We start from the raw sequence: 23892 nt of genomic DNA on the forward strand, positions 1-23892 counted from the left end.
TCATTAAGCCTTTTTTTTTCATTCAAAACAAAGTGGTGGAAAAACACTATAAGCAGAATTACCACAGCTGATGTACACTATGAAAGGTATGTATTAACTCATCTACATCTAGATAAGCCAAAGCATGACCTCATTTCACACTCGCTTCACCCTGAGGGAATGTACTTGATTTCATAACTGCTTCAGTTCAATTTTCCCTAGAGTTTCATGTACATATATGAAATAAGAGCTACATGTAAATGTCTTAAGTAGTCTAAGTGTAGCGGCCTACTAACGTAGAACTGAAACAAGCTCAGGATCTACATGACTCAAGTTACGCTAGCCCTCGACACTGATTATGACTATCAATTAGTGGATTTCCCATAAGGAACACATATCCGAGGGTGTGACTCACCCTGCAACCTTGTGCAGCCGCAGACAACAACAACAAAAGGTAAAATTCCTGCCACAGTGGAAATGCTTCATGTTATTGTCTGGTCACACAGGAAAGATCATGTTGAAGTGAAATGGCTTTGATGAGTGTCTCATTTAGGCTTTTTGGGAATACACACATACACTTGTGTGCTTGCAAAGTTAGATAGATGTAAAGATTTATACTGCTTCCACATTTGTCTGTTGAAAATGAAACCAAAGGTAACAGCAGGTTAGCTTAGCACAAAGGCTGTGAACGAGGAGATAGCAGCCTGGTTCAGAGCAGAAAATATATTATTTCTACACTGTGTTGGGGGGTTTATGTGAACTTAAGAGGAGCTGATGGGTGGATTGGTTTTAGTTTTAGTAACAGTTGGACAGCCAGGATACCTTCACCGTTTTAGTTGAGCTACACTGTCTTGCAATTATCCCCCAAGTGCAAGCTATTATTAAACCATCGAAAGTGTATTTAAAGGCTGCAAACGGTTAAAAAGAAAAAATCAATAACAGAAAACATGGAAAAATACTCATCATTGTTCCCAGAAGCCCAACAAATAAAAATATTCTCACTTGAGAAGCTGCATCTTTGCATTTTTGCTTGCAAGATGACCTATTGCTCAATCAAAACCATCATTACTATTAATTAATTTACAAATTATTTCAGCTATTATGTGGTGTTTAGTTAAGGAGTCCTGATGAAATATAAGTGAAACAAAGGAAACACAAGTGTATAGTAGGGTTGGGTATTAGCCCATCAACAAATCTTTGCCCCTGGGCCTCCTGGACCTTAACCCAGCTACGATGCGAAGCTAATCAAGCTCCTTCCTGTAGCCGTACGTTTCATGGGCAGACATTAGAGAGGTGTTGGTTTTGAAAGTGAATATGTGTTTAAATGTATGTGTAGTTTTCAAGTGTCTATGTGCTTTGTTAATTTCTGCTGCATGTAGGAAATAAGGTTTGACACAAGACACATAATCCTGCCATACTACTGTATTCCATCTTTCAAAAAAGAAAGACAAGATTTAATATTACTTAACAATATGTTAAAAGTAGCCAGTTTGGCTTCAGTGTTAATACAATATACACTCTATAACAGATTGATAGTGTGAGTATTGTTCTTTTTCAATTTCATTCTGAAAGTATTCTGATACAAGCTGGCTACAGGTCAAAAATCAAGAAAACAAAAACTGTAACTGGTACACTTTTACTCAACAGTTTGTTAACAGAACTTAAAAACCAAAAAAGAACATTGTCAAGTATTACGCCTTCCTCCTTTCTGTGAAATAGGGTGGTGGTGATGGTGGTGGTGGTGGTGGTGGTGAGGGGGAGGGGGGGGGGGATCAGGGAGTGGAAACCAGCTGACCAAGCCCATTCCCTTGTCAATCATGTGGATGAGATGCCGTGCTAGGAACGGGAAACAATGGGATAGTAAGCCACAATATCTCAAATACAGCTTTTAATTCATTACATTTCTCATTTTTTAAAGTAGTTTCCATTGTCTCTTTTCTTCTTTTTTTTCTTGGAAGGAAACCATCCAGACATAGTAAGCATCTTTTGACTACAGGTAAGCCAGAATAAGAAAATAATTTCAGACCATGGCTTATTCAGTCAAGAGAAATGCCCAACTCAGACTAAAAGCACACAAGCACGCAAGGAAAATTAATCAGATGTAAAGTAGCATTTTGTGATTCTTTTTGTGTCATTTCATTTCGTTTTTGTTTTTAGTTCTGCGGGTGGATCAGTCCAGATGGGTCTGTGTTGGAACCACACAGCGACGAGAACAAAGCAAGGCAGCGTGGGTGTGATTTGGGCACAGCAGGAGAGAAGTTGTGGGAGAGGACAACAGTTGGGTGGAGGTACAAGGGCGGGCGGGCGGGCGGGGGAGAGAGAGGCGGGGGGCCGGCGGGTGGGGGAGGGGGGGAAGTGGGGAACGTGTGGGTTGGTATAGCTGTTAAGGTACTGATTGTGTCCTGACAGTCACTCACTAACACCCTCAATGTGCAGCAAACGTAGCTTTCTTCAAACTGAAGTTTGACCAGTTGATGGAAAGTCGTTGACGTGTCTGACGAGCAGAATCCAAGCAAAACCTGAGGAGACAGAAGAAGAAAAAGAAAAAAAGAATCACTGAGCTGCCACACTACCTGAGTTTTAGATACTGATGATGGCCCTGTGGAGTTTTAAAGGGGAACTATACAAGTCTGGTTGCTTTTTGCTGTTTTGCTGTTTTGCTAACCCTCCTCCCTTCCATGTGCATTTGTTTTCAACGAAGCTGACGAGAAGGCAATCTGTGGAGCGGTGATTTATCATATATGTGTTAGGATGTGTGTGTGTAGTCTTATCTGTCACAAACAAGAGATTACAAGATATGTGTTGTGGTGCTGCTGAGACTAAATCTGGGACACCTTGCAAGGTTGGTTTTCTGTGAAAGGCAGAGAGCCTCCATTCTCCCCGTAACAAGTCGTTTAACCATCACAATTACTCAGAAGCTGTTTAACAAATGACTAATTTAAACCTAATAAAAGGTAAAAATCTTACATAGTTACATAGGTGTTTATATTTTTGCAAATTCCTGAGGCCCCATAAAAATGATGAATACATTTATTTCCTACACGGTGCCTTAAAGAAAACAGCTTTGCTCTTTCAAAACATGCATTGTTTATATCCATGTTTGTTTCCAAGGAGACGACTTCTCCCTCGACTTTGCTGGCACAGACACGTGTCTCATAACTATCCAACTGTCTGTCAGTAGCAGAGCATAACAACTGAGGAAACTGTTCTTCTGCATGTACTTTTGAGGTCACACGTATGCAACACAAACAGAACAGGGACTGTTTGTGAAGAAAAAAAACAAAAAACATTACTCAACAGCACCAGCTATGGTCACACGCTCCACAAAGTCGCTTATGGACGACATTTCACAATTTTCCCCATATAATAAGAAAAGTGGTTTGCATACCTTTTGAAATATTCCACCTCCCGCTCTGTCTCGTCCATTTCAGTGCTGTCCAGGTCGATGTCTTTGGGCAAGAATACGTCATCTAAAATAAAAACAATCAAACACAGACATGATGAGGGCTTGAGTGTTTACATCACGTTTCGTCAGGTTTTCGTTTGCGGCCTCAGCGCTGACACAACGGTCACAGCGCAGGGCCGTCCAACACTCATGTATGTGAGGAAGGAAAACAAAATCTACACTAAGCAACTTGTCGTACTTCCTGCCCCTGAAGCAGTGAGAGCAAGTGGGAGCAGCAGTTTGCAGCGTGCACACATTGACTAACCACGCTGTTATGCAGTGGTTGTAACACAAAGGCCGCACAACAAGACACAAGTGAGGAAATAATAGATGCTGGTGTAACTTAGAGAAGTGGCGCTGTCCCCTGGTCAGAGTGTTGTGTGTGGGGGGCAGTTCACATCTTCACTAACCTCGCATAGCATCTGTAGTGTCAGACAGCTGGACATGAGTGAGATAAAAGACGAAACTAGGGATCGACCGATTTTTTCCAGGGACGATACCGATACCGATCTATATTTTATTTGCTGTTTTGTCTTTCCTGTTTGTGTAGTGTATCGCCATTTGTATTTTATTAATTGTATTGTTTTTATTCCTTGTGGTGTACTGTTAGTTATTAATTAGGGACTACGGACGTAAATTAGCAGCTCGGTTACAATCTGGCATATTTACAACAGTATTTTATACCAATGTTCATTAATATACACTGTCCCTACTCAAATAAAATATTTATTATTATTTATTATTATTAGTAGTAGTAGTAATCAAGGAAACCCATAACTGATATTTAGAACGATATTCATTTGCAGTAAAAATGAACATTTTGGTGTCAGAATTTAGAATAACACACCTGGGATTAGACTGAATACAGTACACTGTTTCTTTTTTGTACACTATGAATATCTGTGATAAAAAGACCTTCAATTTTCGTAGAATAATACTTTAACTCTAACACAGACCTTGGTTCAGTGAGCGGGACATTGTTATACAGCTAAGTGTGATGAAATCAGCCAGAGAGACGGCTACATTACAGCCGAAGGAGTGCATTTAAAAAATACATTTATTTTATCGGTGAAAAAACGGCCGATACCGATTACCGATATTATCTGCCATGTCGATAATCGGTCCATCCCTAGGCCAAACTACTGATGTTGAACCAGTGTGTGAATGCTGAGAATACAAACCTATTGAAGTGTTCATCTTGTCCCCCTTCTTCTTCTTGTTCTTCTTGGTCTTGCCTTTGGGCTGTGGGGACTCTGCACTGGGATGTTTGCCGTTCTGCTGGGTCTGCTGCTCACACTGGGGGGCCGGAGGGGGAGACGGGGAGGGGTTTGACACAGGTGGACTTCTCCTGTCCTCCTTTATTTGGGTCGGGGGCTGCTGCTGCTGCTGCTGTGGTTGTTGCTGCTGTGGTTGTTGGTGTTGCTGCTGCTGCTGCTGCTGCTGCTGCTGCCTTTTCCCACTGGCACTTCTGTTGTTACTCCTGTCCTCCCTCCTCGGCTCGGCAGCCGGGAGAGGAGCCGGAGCCTCGGCGGGCCTGATCTGTGTTGCTTTGGTGTCTGTCGTCGTAGTGATGGTGGCGAGGGCGGCGAGGGCGGTGCCGTTAGTGAGCTTTGCAGTCACGTCTGAGCTCCTGGGCACCTCGGGGGTTTTCTTTATTGCAGCCTCACAAGTGGCCACCTTAGCAGACTGTTTGGCCTTAACTTTACTGTTACTGACCTCGAGGTGAGGCGTAGAAGTGCCGTTGTGGAGGTTGGCTGGAGAGTTTGGGGGGTTGGTCTCAGCGGAAAGCCCCTTGTCGGCGGCCGTGGCGGTGCGTTTGGGGCTGTGCTGTGTGATGATGGGCTGGGGTACGGGGTCGAATCTCGCCTCCCTCTGGTCGGGGAGGCGGATAAGGGTTTGAAGCAGCTGCGATTTTCCATTTTGAAGGTTATCTAGAACGTTCTGCGCTGTCTGTTTAAGGGGCTGTGGGTTGTTTTGAGGGGGTGTGGTGTTTTCCTTTGCTTTCTCTTTCTTTTTCTTCTTGGCTGCGCGATGTTGCTGCAGCTCCTGCAGCCGGAGCAGTTCCTTTTGAAGCGCCGCCTCCTCCTCTTCCTGCCGCCGCTGCTGCTCCTCCAACAGCAGCTGCTCCTCCCTTTCACGGGCCTCTGCCTCCAGACGGGCCTTCTCCTCCATCTGGAGCACAAGGAAATGGACACTTTTAGCATTATGGCAACTTAAACACAATAAAAGACACCTGTATAATCTACTAAATGGACATAGCGTTGACGTATACCGAGACGTTCACCTTCTTTTGTTTGTGCCTGGCCCGTTTCGCTGCCTTAGAACTGGAGGCCGGTTTACTGTCGGCACTGTTGATGAACTGCAACAGGTCCTCCACCCGCCTGTGGTCCTCCACCCCTCCGTCTCGCTCTATCACCGGCTGCTGCTCCTCCCGTTTTGGCTGCTCCTCCTTACGTTTCGTCAGACGCAGCCGCAGCTTCTCCCGCATCTCTGCATAGTTTCGACTGGTGGGAGCAGCTGGGGGCTGGCATTAGAAACAGGCAAAAATGCAATCAGTTAGCACATTAAAAAAAAAAAGACAGAACTTGTAGAACTGTTGTCGATATACTAAACTAGACTTTTTTTCTTTTAATCCTTAAATAATTGGCACAGTTGCCCCTATTTACACACTTCCAATCTTTGTCGCTTGAGACTATAGTTTTTTTTTTTTAAATGTCGTAAATATTTTTCATATCATGTAAGACTCTGTGATGTGTTCTGTATGTTAATTGAGTGTTGTTGCCCTCCGACAGGTGATGCTCATCAAAAAGTTGAGCTCCCCACTCTTCTGATTGGTCAGTCGCACCCACCGGGAATAATAAAATGATAATCGAGAGTGAGACAGTGTGCTGGAGCTTCTTTTGATTTTTGAAAAAAGACAGAACTGAAATGCAAAATTGTACAAGGAACTCAATTAATTATTAGCAATTAAACTAAAGCCCTGATGATAAATACAGGTGTCTTACCCCGCCGTGCCCGAAGAACTCGCAGTAGCAGCAGTCACAGTACTTTCCTTCTTTCTGGTTGGTGGAGGTGGAGGTAGAGGAGCTGTGCTCAGAACAACTGTCCTCGTCCTGACTCTCCTCTCCGTCATACGGCTGGTGCTCGTACGCCCCGTTCCCCTCACAGCGATGGCCCTCACAGTCAGGATCACTGAAAGACACGATGATTTGTAAAACTGAGTCCTGCAGATACTTTAATCATCACTAAAAATCAACTTTTCAAAACAGTAAGCCAGATGTTAATATTATGTTCTATTTCATTTCATTAGCAACAGACTGCGGTCACTGTGCTGCTCAACAAGAAGATACGCAAAGTCGTTTGTCCCTCGAGCCATTAGACTGCACAACTCCCTGAGTGGGAGGAGGAGGCAGGGGGAGGATGAGGAGTAGACAAGTTCTACCTCTTGTTATTATTTATTTGATTTTTAGCTATTTATAATCTGTTTTTATTGTTGTGCTGTGTCTGACTGGTTCTATGAGAGCAGTTGAGCACATTTGAATTTCCCTCAGGATTAATAAAGTACATCTATCTATCTATCTATCTATCTATCTATCTATCTATCTATCTATCTATCTATCTATCTATCTATCTATCTATCTATCTATCTATCTATCTATCCATCATTGACGACTTACCTGCAGACGCTGGGCGGGGCACTGACGGGACCGTCTGTCGACGAGGCCGGAGGCTCTGCAGGCGGGAGACACAAACCCTGGTGGGCTTCTACGAAGTCTGGGGCGGGGGCGGCCATCTTTGGGAAGGGCTGTGATCCCATGGTGGGGAGGTGCGTGGTGGGCGCTGGGGGCAGGGCGGGGCCCGAGAGCGGAGGGAGGGAGGTCAAGCCTGTGGAGCCGTTTCTGGGGGCGACTGGGGCGGGCTGCCGGTGGTCCTCTTTACCTAGATTGTGAAATACATCATCTAGAGGAGACAAAGATGCACTGGATGAGACCTTGGTCTAGTTTGTCTTAAGCCAAAAAAAACAAGAAAACTATTAAAAAAAACATCTTTGTTACAAAACATTGTCACGTATAATCTGACATCATGTAATAGCAGATAATTAACTGGGATTCACACTTTTCAAATAAAATATTTAAGTTAAAGTTTGAATTTAAAACTTTTTTTTATTTCTAAGCAGCAGTCACTGTGATTTTCACTTTTATTAGTTTTATTCATTATTATTCAATAACAGTGTTCCTGAGTGACATTAACTAGCTTCTACTTTTAGCCTAACTTGCTTGCGTGCTAAGGTAAGCAGGGGGCGTTACATGTTGTAACTGGAGGGACGTCTTCAAGCAGCGTTATGTGGGTGGTGGTGGTGCTGCTGCTGCGGGGGGGCGTGAGTCTTTAGACATAGTTTCCATTGATTCACATGTAATTTTATCCAAATTCAAATTTAGCACAAAAAAAAAGACTATTAACATTTCATTGCATAAAATTAATATTTCACTTTGACCTTTAAGCAAGTCCACGAGTGACGGTGCTGTCTTCCTCTTTTGACACCACTGTCGCCACATACTTCTGTGTTTAACTTGCTGTGAATTTCTTGTGAACGGTAGTTAAAGTGAGCTCACTATGTATCATTTCATTCAGTATTTGTTCAAGGTTGTTTTTGGTTGTTTGGGTTTTTAAAGAGTTTAAATGGCAATTTGTTAATATTACAATAGTAATACTAATAGTACAGTAAGTTACAATACAATCCGAGGCTGTAATTTTGTGTACTTGTTGGACCAAATGGATTTAATTGATGTGCATATTGGCCATCTAACGTAGATCCCTAGCCTATTATAAACACTTGAGGAGCTTTAACAGTGTGTGGACTTCACCCTTTTTTCTTAATTAAAAAAAAACCCACTGCAAATTTTAAAGATTACTCTGATGATGTAACCAAAAATCTGCACTGTCACGACCTTCACCCGGTGAAAATTCATTCTTACGGTGCAGTTTGTGAAACTTTCCCCTTGGTCGGTTTAACACATCCCAGTTATCACTCTGCTCTCTCTAAGCGGGCCGCTGGTTAGTCAAGAAAAGGGCTCATCATCTATAAAATACAAACCTAAACACTGCTCCTACCCTCCTATATTACCTAAAGAGTTGGGTCTTTTAGATGCTAGGTGGATGGGTGGGTTATTACTTGACTGGACAGTGGTGGCAGTGCAGGACACGGAGGACGTGGAGGCGGAGGTGGCCATCACTACTCGGTTGGTCTCCATGAAGGCATCCTGGAAATTGTAGAGACACTTCTTCTTGGCGCCGCTCTTCTTCTGTTCTTTGGCTTCCGAAGAGGAGCACGATGACGACGACGACGACGAAGAGGACGACGACAATGACGAGGAGGAGGAGGGAGGGGGCAGAGGGGTGGGCAGCGAGGGATGCTCCCCCTGGGGACCGATGGATGACGTGGGAGGGAGAGGGACGTCGGCGAGGGGTGGTCCAAGCATGTCACCTGTTGATTAACAACAGATATACATATGAGACACTGTGTGTGCTACAGGGATGTCACGATGACTTGTTTTCACAATTAATCGCAGTATTAAACGTGACAATTAATTAATCATAAAGATTCCTAAATACCGCCACTTCCCAAAAAGATTATGTCAGAACCGTATCAGCAGATGCGCACCAAAATAAAGGTAAATGCTCAGATACTGGTCCATTTAACTAACGTAACATTGAACTGGTAGGAATTTAAATGTTAGCGTGTCATTTGTATTTAAAAAACAAAACAAAACAAAACAAAAAACGATTAAAATAAACTTAAACATTTGGTGAATTTGCTGAATATTTCAAACACTTCCCCTGGGGGGTTAATAATTGGTCATATATTAATAGATACTTGAAATATTTTGTGTAAACAATGAGTAATGTAATTATATTGTGGCTATATTTGATTTTACACATTCATAGTGTTGTGAAATTAATTAATGCATAATAATCGTGATAATCGTAACAACGTGATTATATAATTGTACCAAGAAAATGTGTAATCATCATGACATCCCTAGTGTGCTGTCAGATGATTTTTAATTTTGTCTTCCTTTTTTTTGTTTCCAGTGGAAATTTGGGGTAACCTATTTCTCTTTCGAGCGTCTCACCTGGCAGGGACTCAGGCAACAGCACAGATGGATTCCAGCTTTTCATCACAGCAGCATCCCACAGATTCTCAAACTTGAGCGAGAGGCACTGCAGCGAGCTGTTCCAGTCGCCTGTTCCACCTGCGCTGCCGAAGCAGTTCTGGTAAACGTGCTCAGGTAGTGATGGGCTAAAGGCTGGCTGCTTGGCTGCTGAGTGGTTTGATGTTGGGTTTGGGGGCAAAGGCTTTAGGGTGGGGGAGGAGGGGAAAAAAAGGGAAGATGTTACAAAACAAAGCTTGGATTTATGGGATGAACAATTCAGTTGTGGTTTCCTTTCCATTTGTATCAGATTGGGTTCAGTCTGACCCCTTGTGGCAGACAATGAAAACGACAGTGAAACAAGTGACAAGTGAAACTACATACACCTAAGCTTAGCGTTGTTCCTGGAACCTTAAAAAAAAAAAAAAACCCAGTGAAAAGGAAATGAATACATTTTCCCTTAAAGAGACATCTCCAATTTTACACAATGTTAAAAAAAGAAAGTAATCTATTACGTCTATGCCTTGTGGGTGTCGTTCTCACCTTGCTGTGTGTGAGAGGAGAACTGGGTGGGTAGAGTGTGGGGTGCAGTAGGGGCCGGGAGAAGTTGTGTAGGGGCAGGTGGCCGTGGATGTGGGGGTAGAGGTGGAGGGCGGGGTGGGCGGGGGGAGTCTTGCTGTCTGTGAAGAACTGGTGTCCGACGGCGGGGGGAGGCGCGGCGTGGAGCCGGCTGGGGGGCAGGCATGTGGCGAGGCCCAGGGTGGAGGAGCCGGGGTCCTGGTTGCATACGTGGCACTCGCAGGCATGCTGGACCTGCTCTACCTGAGGGTGGTGACACACATTCACAACATGTCGTCTGCTTTCACTCTGAAGTGGGTGTTGCATTCCCTAATGTGAGATAATAATACCCCCAGCATGTATGAAAAATATATATATTTCTCTCATTTATGTAAAGCTTTTAGTTGATCGAACTTGTCGTGGCTTTTATTTTCAGTCGATCATCAGAAAATGCCAAAATATTCTTCTTCAATTTGAGGATTTGTTAACTTTTTCCTTAATTTCCATTTAAAAAAAAAGGTAAAACCTCTCAAAAGTACACACTATTAAGCATTAGTTAAGCATTAATAAATACTGAATTCAGAATTCAGTATTTATAACGCATGAATACTCATTAGTATGTAGTTTATAATACAGTTAGTGCTTATCAATGATTAAAACATTTTTAACTGTGTTTATAAACTACATACTAATGAGTATTCATGTGTTATAAATGATGAATCCAGTATTTAATGCTTAACTAATGCTTAATAGTGTGTACTTATTATAAAGTGTTACCAAATACAATAAAGATAATGACCCTGGGGAGACATCTACCACCAGCTTTCTGTACTCAGCAGGTTTCACTACTAGTTTGTAATACGAAACCACTCTGATCAGGACCAGGAAAAATATGACTTGGTAAGTACCATCAGTGTGTGTGTGTGTGTGTGTGTGTGTGTGTGTGTGCGCGCAACATTTTCATTCACAACATTCCCGGAAAACGATGACAAAGACAGTGTGCGATTACCTGTTGGTGGTTGTAAGCGGGTGGAGGACTGTTGGTCTTTCCTGAGGAAAGTTCCTCTTGCTGCCCTGGGGGCTCCCCGCTGACCTCACCATCAGCTTCCTCCTCGTCCCCCTCAGATGAACTACTGCTGCTGGTAATGTGCGGAGACTGAGTGTGTAAAACAGAGAATTAGGAAATGCAGTGAATTACAATCACAATGAACCATGAATAAGCAAATGATACACACACACACACATACATAATACAAAATACATTTCCCGAATTGCCGGTAACCCACTCATAATGAATATTGGTCTTGTCATCCAGAAACCCTGCCGGGAAATTCACGACTAATTTTACTTCACAGCATCATGACAGCACAGAACTTACCCCTGCCTTTAGTGCCACGTTTTCCCCTTCCCCGTTAATGTTAATGTCGCCGTGGAGACCATTCACGGCAGTGGTCACAACGTTGTTCTCCTCATAACCAGTCATAGGGTAGAGGTCCCCAAATTTACTGGACAATGGAGGCACTTCGTCATCATCACTTATACTGGAAGAGGAGGGAAATGAGTAGTTAGGGGGAAGTTATGGGGGGAAATTACTGTTTTTCAGCAGAGACACTTATTAGATGCAACTAGGGTCGTCATGAGAACCGATATTCGGTACCAAGTTGATGCCAACACGCAAAAAACTTTTTTTCAGTAGGGGGGGATATACAGTCGAACTTGCGGTCCGCTTGTTATGTGAACGCAGCCGGACCTCATGCCTGGTGTACACTGACTCATGTCAACATAACGTGCTACGCGTCTTTCTCACGGATCTATTCTTTCTCCAGTCAGTCGTCATGAAAACATGACGCTCTAACATTGGTGCGGCGTAAACGCGAAACCGTGCATGCTGGAGAATGAAATGCATTTTCACATCTGTGAAAAGACCCTGAAAGTGAAGAAATGAAGACGACAGTTCTGTTGTTTAACTAATTGAAGGACACAGTAATGACTCCATGGCTTTGTGTTAAGTCATATTAGGAGTACGATATTAAACATTTTCTTTAGTCCGACCCACAAAAGCTTGAAGCAGGATTTTAATGTTTTTCTGTGTCTATTAATGATGTAATTGTGTGATGTTGGATAATGGTTTGGTGTTGTTTTTACTCTATTTCCTCATAATGATGAATTTTCGACTACGAATGGTGTTCCCACTGAGGACTGCAGCCTCCACATGGGGCGGCCGCCCTAACCACTGCGCCACGCACCGCCCCACAGTGAGGCAACTTTAAGTCGGAGGATGTGCCCCTCACCTTCAGGTTTGCCCCCTTTCATCCAACTGGACCACACATTGACACACCTGTGACTGATGTGGTTCATGTTTATATATAGTAGATGTGTGAGTTCTATTGTTCCAACGGCACCAACAGGTCGAAAACGTTTGTGTGCATTAAAAACCACTGTGTGACTATCAGTGTGCGGGCATACCCTTTCATCATATTTACCATTTTAACAATGTTCTTACTTCATGTTGCTGCCTGCTCTTTAAATCCTGTGCAAGTTGTTGAAGCACAGTGGAGTTTAAATACAGGAAAGTTTGATGTGAAACTGTTTTTTTGATCAAGTAGAAAATGTAGAAGTAGTGGGTTTTTTTATTTTTATTGTGGTATCGAATGAGTGTCGAGAATCAAGGAAATTCACTAGTATCGTAGGTATCAACTACTGATACTCCAGTATCGTGACAAGCCTAGATGCAACCAACATGATACACGATACTAAGCTGTGGCTGAAAGTGTTGTGACTGTGACCGGCCGACTTACAAAGTGTTGGTATCCCCTTCAGGAAGAATGAGCCTGGGATGTTGCTGAATGGTGATGGGAGAGCTGGAGTTGGAGCCAGACGCCGAACTGCCGGAGGAGAGGCTGGGGGGGTGAACCTCCGCCAGGTAGTCCCGCGTAGGTTCCCCCTGCAGAGGCAGCTTGATGTGGAGGTCCTCCGCGATGGGAGAGTCCATGATGCCACAGGTCAAGATGTGCGAGAGACTGCAGTCATCACACGTGCACCTGTTGGTTGGGGTGGACGATGAGGACAAGCATTAATATTGACAATCGTCACAGCGATGCGTCAATTAGTAGTATTGAAATTCACACTTTATAAACTCTCATTCATTCACATTTCAACGCGTTACTTTTTATTTTGTTAATACAATTATATGGAGAGAACAATAGCGTAATTGCCAAGTCAGAAATGCTGGGAATAAAAAGGGGGCGGAGTTAGTTCATTTTAATTTGAATCACAGATGCAACAATGCTTGTCGTACACCAACACCTGGTTCACAGTATCATCCCACACGTTAGTTAAAAACACTAACATGTATTTTTTAAGCGGTGTCAGTTTCCTGTCAACTCACAGGTGGGGGGTGAGATCTTTCAAAAACTGAAAAACATTTGACACAAAATATTCATTACAATAAAAAAAAAATTAGTCTCTTCTCATTTGTAAGTAAAGCCGATATCAAATATCAATGTTTTTGTTTCTTTTTTTTCAGTTTCATGTCACAATGTAATTTTTATGTATCTCTCCTTCTCATACTTCTCTACTTTGTTGCTTCAGACGGTGATTCATTCTTAGACCAGCAGCTACCAATTACTGATTGTCTCCCCAGCCTGTAAAGAGCACCTGGCTCTGGGAGCTATTAGGTCATACATGCAGAGTCTGCCCTGTAGCTGTATCAGATTCAGCTCAGATCCTGTTAGCTCCACACCACTTCCTCTAAAAAGGTCTCGGTGTGAACAACAGCTGATCCCAGGCCAGATAATAACACAACAGCTAATCCTCAAAACTCACCGTCTACGATAATTGCAGTTTGGACAGTCTGGGATACTCAGACGAGATGAGAGCATCCTCATAGTGTCTGTGAAGTTGTTGTCTCCGCTGGGCGATTTCTTACTGTTGGGTAACTATAAATAGAACAAAAATAAAAAAGCTGCTCCGGAGCAGAGACATGTACATTGAAGTCAGCCATCGAATCTGTATTTTCTTGTGGTGTACCTGTTCTTCTATAAATCTCCTCTGTTTAAAGAACTCCCAGTCTTCCTTCAGCATTCGCTGCTTAGTCTTCAAAGTCTGAAAATGAGCAGATAATGAGGGAAACGTTGGCTTCTAAAAATTATAAATAGAAAAACTGTCTGACTGGATTTAGATATGATCTTAAAATCTCTTACGTTTTTGCTTATCAAGGACTTGTGTGGCTCTGTTCTTTGGTTGGTGAGACTCTGACCTTCCACCTTAAAAAGCAGCTGCAAAACAGTGACAGTCATGTAGCGTAAACTGATGCATCTAGATCAAGAACCACATTTAAAAAACAAAGGCAACATTATTCTCTGTAACAAATGCAGCTATTTATGAATGCTGTGTACCTGTTCGTCTACGTAGTCATCAATCCTCTTCTCACACTCCTGCCATTCAGCAGCCACAGACGCCATCTCCTGCTGTAGCTGCTGATAGCTCTCTAACAAGGTCCTATACATGTCTTCATTGTATGAATCATGGGAAGCTGTGCCATGTCTGTAACAGAAAAGAAGGGGGGATTAGAAATAAGACAAAAACTACAGTAGACATTGCTGAATAGGGCAGGAAAGGATCAGTTTAAGTTCAACGTGGGTCTAAAGTGGCACAGAAATCCCGTTGATGAATGTCTCAGTCAAAGTAAATGGTATATTTCCTTTAACAAAAATGTCTTACTTCAGCTGTGCAACCAGTGCAGGTAAACTGCTGTGCAAGATCGGCTCCGAGAACACCAGATTCTCAAAAAGGTGCTTGTTGTGCAGCTCCCACGTCACCTGGAATTTCTGAAGGTGCTCATTCTCCTGAGGGGCAGAAAGGTTTGGATTACAGTCATGACAATGACAGTAACAAAGGCTACGAATGTAATGGATATCTCATGGTAATATATGTGACAGTTATGGTTCAGTTTCATTCATCACCACGCTATGAGATAATAACAGAATGTTACGAGAGTTGTTTTTGAGGTAAATGCAGAGACTGCTTGCCGAAAAACTGGAACGCATATCAGCGGTTTTGCATGAATTTACCTCGAAAACAACTCTGTCTCGTTATTATCTCATAGCGTGGTGAAGGTGCGGATCACAACTTGTCCACCAGAGCGTTTTGGAGTTGTTGGATTGTTTATTTGATGAGTTTGATGAGGGAAACCAAGAAATCCCATTAGCCTCCGTAGCGTAGCTCTGAGCAGCTTGCGGCTCTGCTCCGCCGTTCTAAAAATAGCTTGCACCGACAATTAAAGGTAACAAACCTACTGCTAAGACTATAGGGATTATGGGAATGGGACAATTTGCCAAACATGTTAAACTATCCCTTTAAGAGGGCAGAGGAGGAAAAAAAGTGAGCATTTGATGCCACCTACAGGACAACTGAAACAGTCATCTCTGGAGGACAGACTGACCAGAGTGAGTAGGAAGCTGCTGATGGTGCGTGCAGCTTGGCAGAGGGCACTGTACTCCTCCAGCAGCAGGGAGATGAACTGGTGGGCCTGAGGAGGACCCTGGGCTGCAGCCACGGCCCCCGATTGTCCCACAGTCTTGGAGCCTGCAGAGAGGTGCTTCAGTAGCCGCACCTTCATTTCCAAGACGTATTCACGAGCCTGCTGCTCCAACCGTTGATAGAGCTGATAGGGGTCTTTCTCACAGAGCCTACAGGTAGAGAAATAAAACAATCCTGTGTAAGTGAGTGTACATTTTTAAAAAGTCCAACCGAGAAAACTTTCAGAAATGTCCCCTGATGTTCCTACGGGGTGAAACAGGTTTTATTGCTTTTCTATCCCCCATTGTCTACAGTATAAAATGTTCCCATCAATGAGTCACGGAATGACCGTGAAACATGTCGCTTCAACAGGAAACGTCATATTAAGGAAGTAAAGAGTCCCTTTTATGAGGCTGAACAATAACAGTAGAGAAAGCAGTAGTGTCAGTTTGTTGACATCACAGGTTTCTGATTGCTTTCACAGAGGCTGGTTTCTTCCATCCACAGAGACTTGTGCAGTTCAGGAGAGACCCCTAGTGGACACATACCCTTTAAAAAAAAAAAAAATGAAGCAGAGCTGTGTTTGTCTTCATACCTGTCCACCAGCTCCTTCATGCCCTCCTTGTCTCTCTCTAGGGGCTGGTCGTGGTCATCTGCTAGTGGTGTTCCTGTCTGGCGGTAGATGCAGCGCACCAGGTAGCGGACCTCCGACCAGTGGTTCTGCAGCTGCTGTGACTCCCTCTCTGACTCAGCAGAGATCTCCCTGTTAAGTGCAGATACGGATTTATGAAGATTTCACTGACACATGCACACATGCGAAAGAATGAAACAAACGCAACTGAATCTGAATTCGCATTCAGGGGATGATCGATCTGAACTGACCGTCTCTCGTTGCAGGCTTCACAGCTGCACACTGTATCAGCAGGCATCGGTGCGGTAAGGTCTGGGGCAGGGAGCATGGGTAGTGTAGGCGCAGCAGCGGTCAGTCTGTCCACTGTGGCTGCCTCCTGGCCCAGGTTTCCATTACCCACAGGCATGTGCAAAAGGAAGTCCTGGTTCTGTGTGAAATAGCAAAAACAGCAGTCTGAGATACAAAACAATCTTCAGTTTGCTCAAGATGCAAGTGAGCAAAGCTTTTTAAAAAAAAAAAAAAAAAAGGACTTATAAATGGCCATGCTGTGTTTTTTATAACACGCTGCAACCATATGACTAGCACACTGGCCATGTCAACCGGAAGGTACAGAAAACCAAAAATAGAGCATATACTGTACTGTAAATAAGGTTCGACATCTTTTTTAATCTACATTTTGAAAAATGTCAGGTTTATTTACCAGAGTCAGCATTAAGAGACTTTGCTAACCTCAATGACTCAAAAACAGAGCCAGTGGTTTCTAATTATTTCTCGGCTACTTTCTAGACCTATGCTATAATTATGTGCCATTTGTCTGTTAATGCAAACTTTCTGCAGCTGCATCACCGTGAAGGATTTCAAGTGGTTTGGCCTTGTTTACTACAGTGCCATGATATTGTGAGTCAGCAGCACAGTGCCCTCCCCCTTTGTGAATGAGGATGCAATGGAACAATACATTTAGGAGGAAACCAAACCCAAGCTCAACAGTAAAACATCACACGCCCACTATTGAGGAAACGTAAACCCCCCATAGATTCAACAAGGCTAAATATAAAGCACAATCCGTAAGATGTGAGCGAACTTGGGAAGGTAGCCTAACATTTTACAGCGACTTGATGTCTGAAAACAGGATTTGAATTATGCTACTTTAGTTTACAAAGTGAGGGGAAGAATAAACTAGCAAAAACAGCTGTAAACATCTGGTTAGCTCAGATATGCGTGTGGCAACGACATGGATTGATTTTTAGAACCTACAATGAGACAAGAGTCAAGCAAAAATGGAAGAAGTACAATTATCTACATTTCCTTCTACAGTGCATCCTCACATCGAGCACCGGTGCACATCAAAGAAGCACGGCTCTATCTTACACCAGGTGTTAACGCTTTTGCCGGTTTCACGCCTACACGGTTGTCATTTACACATCCACAGCCTACGCTGTTTTAATAGCAACATGGGAGCGTGGATCTCAAATTGAGGTGTGATCGTGCACGTTGTTGGCAAACCAGCTATCTTGAAGCAGTGGAAAGTGATTGACTCGTCAGTGCGGCAGGTATTTTATTAGTTATTTATTCACTGTTTGTTATTTGAAGGGCACATTAACAAGAGAGTGACACACCCCGGTGCAGAGCAGTGCACAACACCGCAGCAGAGTGAGCTGAGAATACGCTTCAGATGTTTAGATGAGTTCAGTGGAACAAAATACAGCAAAGAGGCGGTCAGGAGTATTCTTTGTGACATGTTGTGTGTTGCATTGATTTGTACAGTCAATTCTATTCTTTATAAAGTTGTCTACAGGGCAACCAGCCTGTCCTTGCCCCCCCAATCAGGGTTAATAAAATCCTTTTCAGATAAGCAGCCGATGGATGGACACACGGATGAAAGAGATACTGTATATGCACGATTGGAGACCATAACATGAGAGAAGACTGGTGCACATTGAAGATTTCGTTTGGCATCTTTCAATATATCATATGAAATTTTGCGTGTTCAAAAGACATTGTTTTAAAAAGACGTATGAAGACATTTAGTAGAGCAATAGTAGGAGCGGGGCGGGGTTTCGGCTGTCTTTATATTCCCTGAGGGGAGGCTCACTCTCCTGCACTTTGAAAAGCTCTGTAAGTATTCACTTGTACGTGTGCATTTGTACAGTAATGAGTTAATCCTGTAACTAATGCACATAACATCTTATTGCTAGCTTTACAACTTTGAACCAGTGGGGGAGAAATGCTTTGGGGCTTGAACATTACCAATTCTTGCTACAAATAACTCCCTGTCCTACTCATTACGTTTCACTGTTCAACAAACCAGATATTGTATTAAAAAACAAAGAAAAAAAAGAAGCAATTTGCAATAAAAAGGAAACAAAAGTGAAAGATCATTCATTATAAATACCCCTATCAATTACGACCAATAATCACACCCTTAAGCACAATCCGAGGAATAGAAGTGACTTTGTATTCCACGTTAAAAAAAAAACCACTGCGCTGAATCACGAGATTTTTCCGCTGCTAAATTAGTGCTGTCGCTACAGAGACACAGCTGAGCACATATGACGGGCTGCCCAACATAAAAAGAAGAAAGATTGTTCTATGCTGACGTACTAACCTTATAAATTAATGGTATACAGCAAAGGTGAAGGAAATCCTCAACGGGAAGAATGGATTTCTGAATGGATTTGTGTCAGATTGCATTGAAGGTGTCTGATCTGCTGCGCTGTTCCTTGTTCTCTGATTTGCATATTTAACCTAGATACCATGATCTAAGTTCAACATGATGACGCCAAGTTGAAAAATCTAATTTGATGACGTCCTTTATTGCATTCTTTGCACAGCAACAGCTGCCGCATGTGACTGCTGCATCTGTTTTAACCTTCCTGGCAAGAGGACGAGAGGTGCCAAGAGAACAGAAGAGTTACACCATCCACTGGCAGACCAAACAGCCACAGCTGTCTGAGTTAAACTTCAGATATGTAGCATCAGTAACCATGCAGAGAAGCAGAGGATTTACAATCCTTTCACTGCAGCCACAAACACTTCCTCACACACTCCTATTAAAGAGTTTCTAAATGCTTTATACCCAGGTGACTTACCCCCAATGACTGCTCCAGCGCCGTGTGCCGGTCCTCCTTCTCTACCGTGCGCCTGCAATCGGAGCACACCCACAAAGGCAGCTGGAGGGCACTGGGCGTCTTGGCGGGCTGCGCTGTACCGTTCTGGCCTGAGATCCCTGCCTCCGAAGGCACCGCACTGTCTTTACGCTCGCATCGGCATAAGAGGCAGCGATCGCCGGCCGTGTAGGGCGCCCGCTGGTTCAAGCCAAACGTGAATGGGGTCTTTGGTGGATGTGTTAGCAGGGGAAAGCAGAGAGGGGAAAAAGAAACACCATAAGCTATGCAATAAGCTTAAAATTTACAATATGATTACTGTTCATAAAAAGGCATGACAATTTATTTTGAAATGATAACAGAAAGGTCTATAAGTCAATATACCCAGTTTATTGTCATTCACAGGAATTTAGGTTTGATTGACAGCTGCTTCACCACCGTATATTAAGCCAGATCACACAGTTATTTGAAGCCCATAACAATCTGGGACCTCTGAAAGTCTAAACCACCTTATTGTGCTCCACACGTCTCCTAATGCACACAAACCTTTCAGTGAGCGAACCACAGTGCAGCCCAAACACAATTAGCAGCTAGACATTTCAATTTATGACGGCCGTACTGACTGTGCGTCAATGAGCAATATGTTTATTTTGTTTGTTTTTTTAAAAAGGGTTGATTTTTCAGCCATTTCAGCAACATTTTACAGGTGTGTCAGTAGTTTCCTGGAGATACTGAATCTGTGGTTGTGGTTGGTTTTTCTCAAATCCATCCACTCCAGCAGTAGTAATTAATGACTCAATGACAGATACCACAAGAGCAGCACCTGACAACGTTTAATACATTTATACTTTCAGGTTACTGCGACAATGATCCTTCTCACCCGTGTGAACCAGAGTTCAGCAGTGCAGCAACCATCATATTTCAACAACAACAAAACATAAGGTAGCTACATGTATATATATATATATTCTGAAAAAGCCTGAGGTGAATTACTTGATCACTATTTATTTAGCACAACGTTTTTCTCAAAAATACACACACAAATGTAGTTAAAGCCTATTTACTAACTGTAGCGCATGTAAACATGACGACGTATCTGAACATGCTCACTTATGGATATGATAGTACTTCTGTTCTTATCTTAAGATAAAAAACATTATGGTTCATGTATCATGTAACCTTACATTATGGCACATATTAGCGGGAAAAGGTCATATTTAAATACAATTATCATCAGCAATCCTCCAGAGGCTGTGGTTTCCAGGTTAACTATTCCTGTCTATACCTAAATATATTAATCCATTACGTTCCCTGTCCAGAATCAAAGCAATCGTATAAAGTTTTGTTTATGTCAAATTTACCCCCTTGAAGCACGTGTTTGCTTGGGGTTGAATGCTAAAGGACAGCTGTTTCTGAGTGCCCAACACTGTAACACTGCTGTAAGGAAAACAAAAAGTGCAGCCAACACCGAAATTAGTGGTGTAATTGATCACTGAAAGCTGCGATTCACTGCTCCAGATATGTAGCCCAGTCAGTCGTACACAAATGCTGCAGCATCTTGATATTCTGCTGTGGCCAAACACACAACTTTATTTTGGATATTCACAGAATTTAATTTGCTGGATATCTGTGAAAATCGTGTCATAGTACTGGACAAAATCCTGTGATAGGAAGCAATGAAATGATTTAAAGCTAAGTAAAGATATTCTGTATGATGCTTCTCCTAGTGCACCTAAGCTTTTGGTATCTTTAGTATCATCGTGTTAATTGTCTGGCAATAGAAGCATAACTTAAGAAGTACACTTTTACAGTGGCTTTCTCATGGAATCAGTGTAAATGTACCTGTAGGACTCCGGAGAAGTCAGCGTTCACTGGTCCTTCTGTAAACTGTGGTGTAACGCTGTTGTTCACGTTGACCTGAGGGACAAAAAACACAACGCAATGGTTAAAAAGAACTGACCACTTTACGCCCATTATGCTGGATTTATTACATCTGCTGAAAAGTTAATACAAGGAAAGTAGTTTGGGATGGTGAGCGTGTGAACTAAGGGTACTGCATGTGTTGATGTGTGAGTGTGTGAGTGTGTGGTGCACACATGCAAGGCAGAAAACTGATAAGCAGTAGAGCCAGGCCTGGATATTCCTACGTTAGCAGACAGGTAGGCTACTATGCAAACGCTGTGTGTGTGTGTGTGACTCACGGGTGGATTTGAGTCAATTCCCCCAATAACAGTGGAACACTTTCCCACCTGCCCCTAGTGGCATCCAGCCATGCAACCAGTTTATATCTTATTATATATGTATATTTTTTGGTAATTAGCGTTAAAATCCTAAAATTATATACAAATTCACAAGTGAATGAACAGCTGAGACAAAACTACATCAAATGAATGCCCTGACACTTTAAGAGACAAACATCTGCATTCATGTAGGTAAACAGACATCTTACAGTTTGGTGTCAGTGTGACATACCAACTTTAAGCAGCATTTCTGAGTGAATAATTTTCTTATGAATAAGGGTGACTAATTCTTGTGATGTGAAAGATCTGTCTGGGTGGAGAGAGGTCACAACATCCTAGGGGCAAATACAAGAAGTGGTTAAGTTACATTATATATTACATTTACAGAACATTAACAAGGACTAATTTCACCACCACAGGAACACTACACAATACAAAGGCTTTGTTTATGATTTTAACAATCCCTTAAAAGAGGACTGATCATTTTTAACAGTGTTAATAATGTGCTGTTGTTGCTTTATTGCTAACTTCTGGTGTATAACCAAGCTAACGTGGCTAGGTGAAGTTTGTCACATTTTTGTTCATCTTCTCTATCATAAATGATCACGCTATAAGCTATTAAACCTTCATAAATAACAGAAAGTGAAAGATCAGCTTGTAAAAAAAACAAAACACATACACACACATCGAGGCCCGGCCAAGGTGGAGTTGTTAGTACCCTGAACTGTTAGCATTAGCTAGCAGCATTAGTTAGTGTTTATCTGTCTACCAGCACCAGCACCAGCAGCAGTAGCCTATAAGCCAACTAACTGTGTGTTTTTAACATAACAGTCCTAATAAGCGAATAATATAGCCATGGCAAATGTAATCTTCGTGGATCTGGATAAATATTATCTTAAAAAAATAATAATAAAATAAAATAATGTGCTTCGTGGTGTGTTAAAGTTATAGGTAACTAGGCGATCCAGCTAAGATACTGTACCTTACTTTAGGCTAATGATGATGGGTCCGGGTTGAAAACAGCCTTATGTTTACGACGATTTGTTACAACATAATAATAGTAACACTGGCTACATTACTGGCGTATGTGGTTTATAATCTGGCAGGATGATCCACGGTCATTTCTACCTACATTGTATGGGTTATGGGTTAGTTAGCTCGCTGCTTTCCTCGCATCAGTATCGGGCCCAGATCAGATTTGTGTCGTTGATAACGCTGCTAGCTAGTAGTCGTCCCCCCCTCCCTCTCTCTCTCTCTCTCTCTCTCTCCGCACCCCCTCCTCCTCCACCTCCTCCTATCTCCCCCCCACCCTCCCCCAGTTTTGACATGCACCGGTTAACATTGTGTGACACCGCTTACCTCTCCGTTTATGCCCGTGATGGACCCGATATTCCCGTTGCCTGCGCTCCCAGGTGTTAAAAAGCTGACGACAGAGGCAGCAGGTGTTGTTGCTGGTCCCGCACAGCCCAGGGCCGTGGAGGCAACCCCGGCCTTGCCACCGCTGGTGTTGCAGACAGCAGCAGCACTGCAGCTACTGCCACCGCCCCGCTTGTTCTTCCTGCGTTTAGCCCCTCGTTTAGCATCGGTGGGACTCATTTCTGCCACACACAGAAAGCGAGACAACTTGCCGTCCAGACTTGGCAGGGTCTCGAGTGGAATGCCAGGCGCAAATCACTCGGGTTGTGACTCCGGGGATAGCGATTTAGAGAGACTCCCAAAACGACAGACACTCAGTTCCATCAAAGTGCAAAGCCGACTTCATAGATTCCAATATGGCCTCTAGCTGGACTACTGCCTCAGCCAGACTTCAGCTTGCGTTGGAACGTGTGCGTCTCACAACCGCGGGGGCTTATGGGTAATGGAGTTTGTTGTCGAATATCGCTCTGTGACCAGCCACACGGGGGGAAAATTGTCGTTAGTTGGGTAGATGAATGGCGATGAATGCTTGCCCCGCATGTAAGACATCTTATTAAATGTAATATGTGTTTACCCGATCGCTAAAAAAAAAATGTCAAACAGACTTTTTTCTACACTTTAGCCATAAAAGTGCAAGCACCGTACTTTGACAGCAGGGGGAGAGCGCATCTAGCAAATGATGAGGGCTGGCTAATGCTGCGTTCGAGGCAACTCGGAACTCGGATAGTCCCTGTTGAAAACTCCGATTTCCGACTTTAAAGAGTTCGAGATGCACCAAGAGACCAGAATAACCAAAAACATGGCGGACTGGGACAAACTTTGTATTCAAAGTGCTTCATGAAAGGCA

At 43.0% G+C, this 23892-nt stretch overlaps 1 protein-coding gene across 4 annotated transcripts; it reads right to left on the reverse strand.

Annotated features, from left to right (window-relative positions):
• Positions 1 to 1386: 1386 nt before the first annotated feature.
• fam193a (family with sequence similarity 193 member A) lies at positions 1387 to 23419 on the reverse strand. 4 transcript variants are annotated; one of them, XM_085783045.1, is made up of 24 exons: positions 22989 to 23419; positions 21232 to 21306; positions 19375 to 19617; positions 16537 to 16712; positions 16250 to 16417; positions 15578 to 15824; positions 14857 to 14981; positions 14532 to 14679; positions 14337 to 14411; positions 14164 to 14238; positions 13960 to 14072; positions 12933 to 13175; positions 11513 to 11675; positions 11144 to 11290; positions 10120 to 10398; positions 9559 to 9781; positions 8598 to 8909; positions 7102 to 7384; positions 6430 to 6616; positions 5709 to 5948; positions 4606 to 5596; positions 3368 to 3449; positions 2397 to 2498; positions 1387 to 1815 (listed from the first exon to the last, which is right to left on the reverse strand). In XM_085783045.1, the coding sequence occupies exons 1-23, from the start codon at positions 23223 to 23225 to the stop codon at positions 2405 to 2407; spliced, it is 4926 nt and encodes a 1641-aa protein (XP_085639171.1). In that variant the 5' UTR covers positions 23226 to 23419; the 3' UTR covers positions 1387 to 1815; positions 2397 to 2404. The 4 variants fall into 4 exon arrangements, with proteins under 4 accessions (XP_085639171.1, XP_085639159.1, XP_085639166.1 ...); XM_085783033.1 differs by having other exon boundaries at positions 8550 to 8909; XM_085783040.1 differs by having other exon boundaries at positions 1387 to 2498.
• Between the last annotated feature and the right edge of the window lie 473 nt (positions 23420 to 23892).

This window comes from Trachurus japonicus, chromosome 1 (genome assembly GCF_045865225.1).
Source record: "Trachurus japonicus isolate A0001 chromosome 1, Traja_1.0".
In the NCBI taxonomy this organism is placed as follows: domain Eukaryota; kingdom Metazoa; phylum Chordata; class Actinopteri; order Carangiformes; family Carangidae; genus Trachurus; species Trachurus japonicus.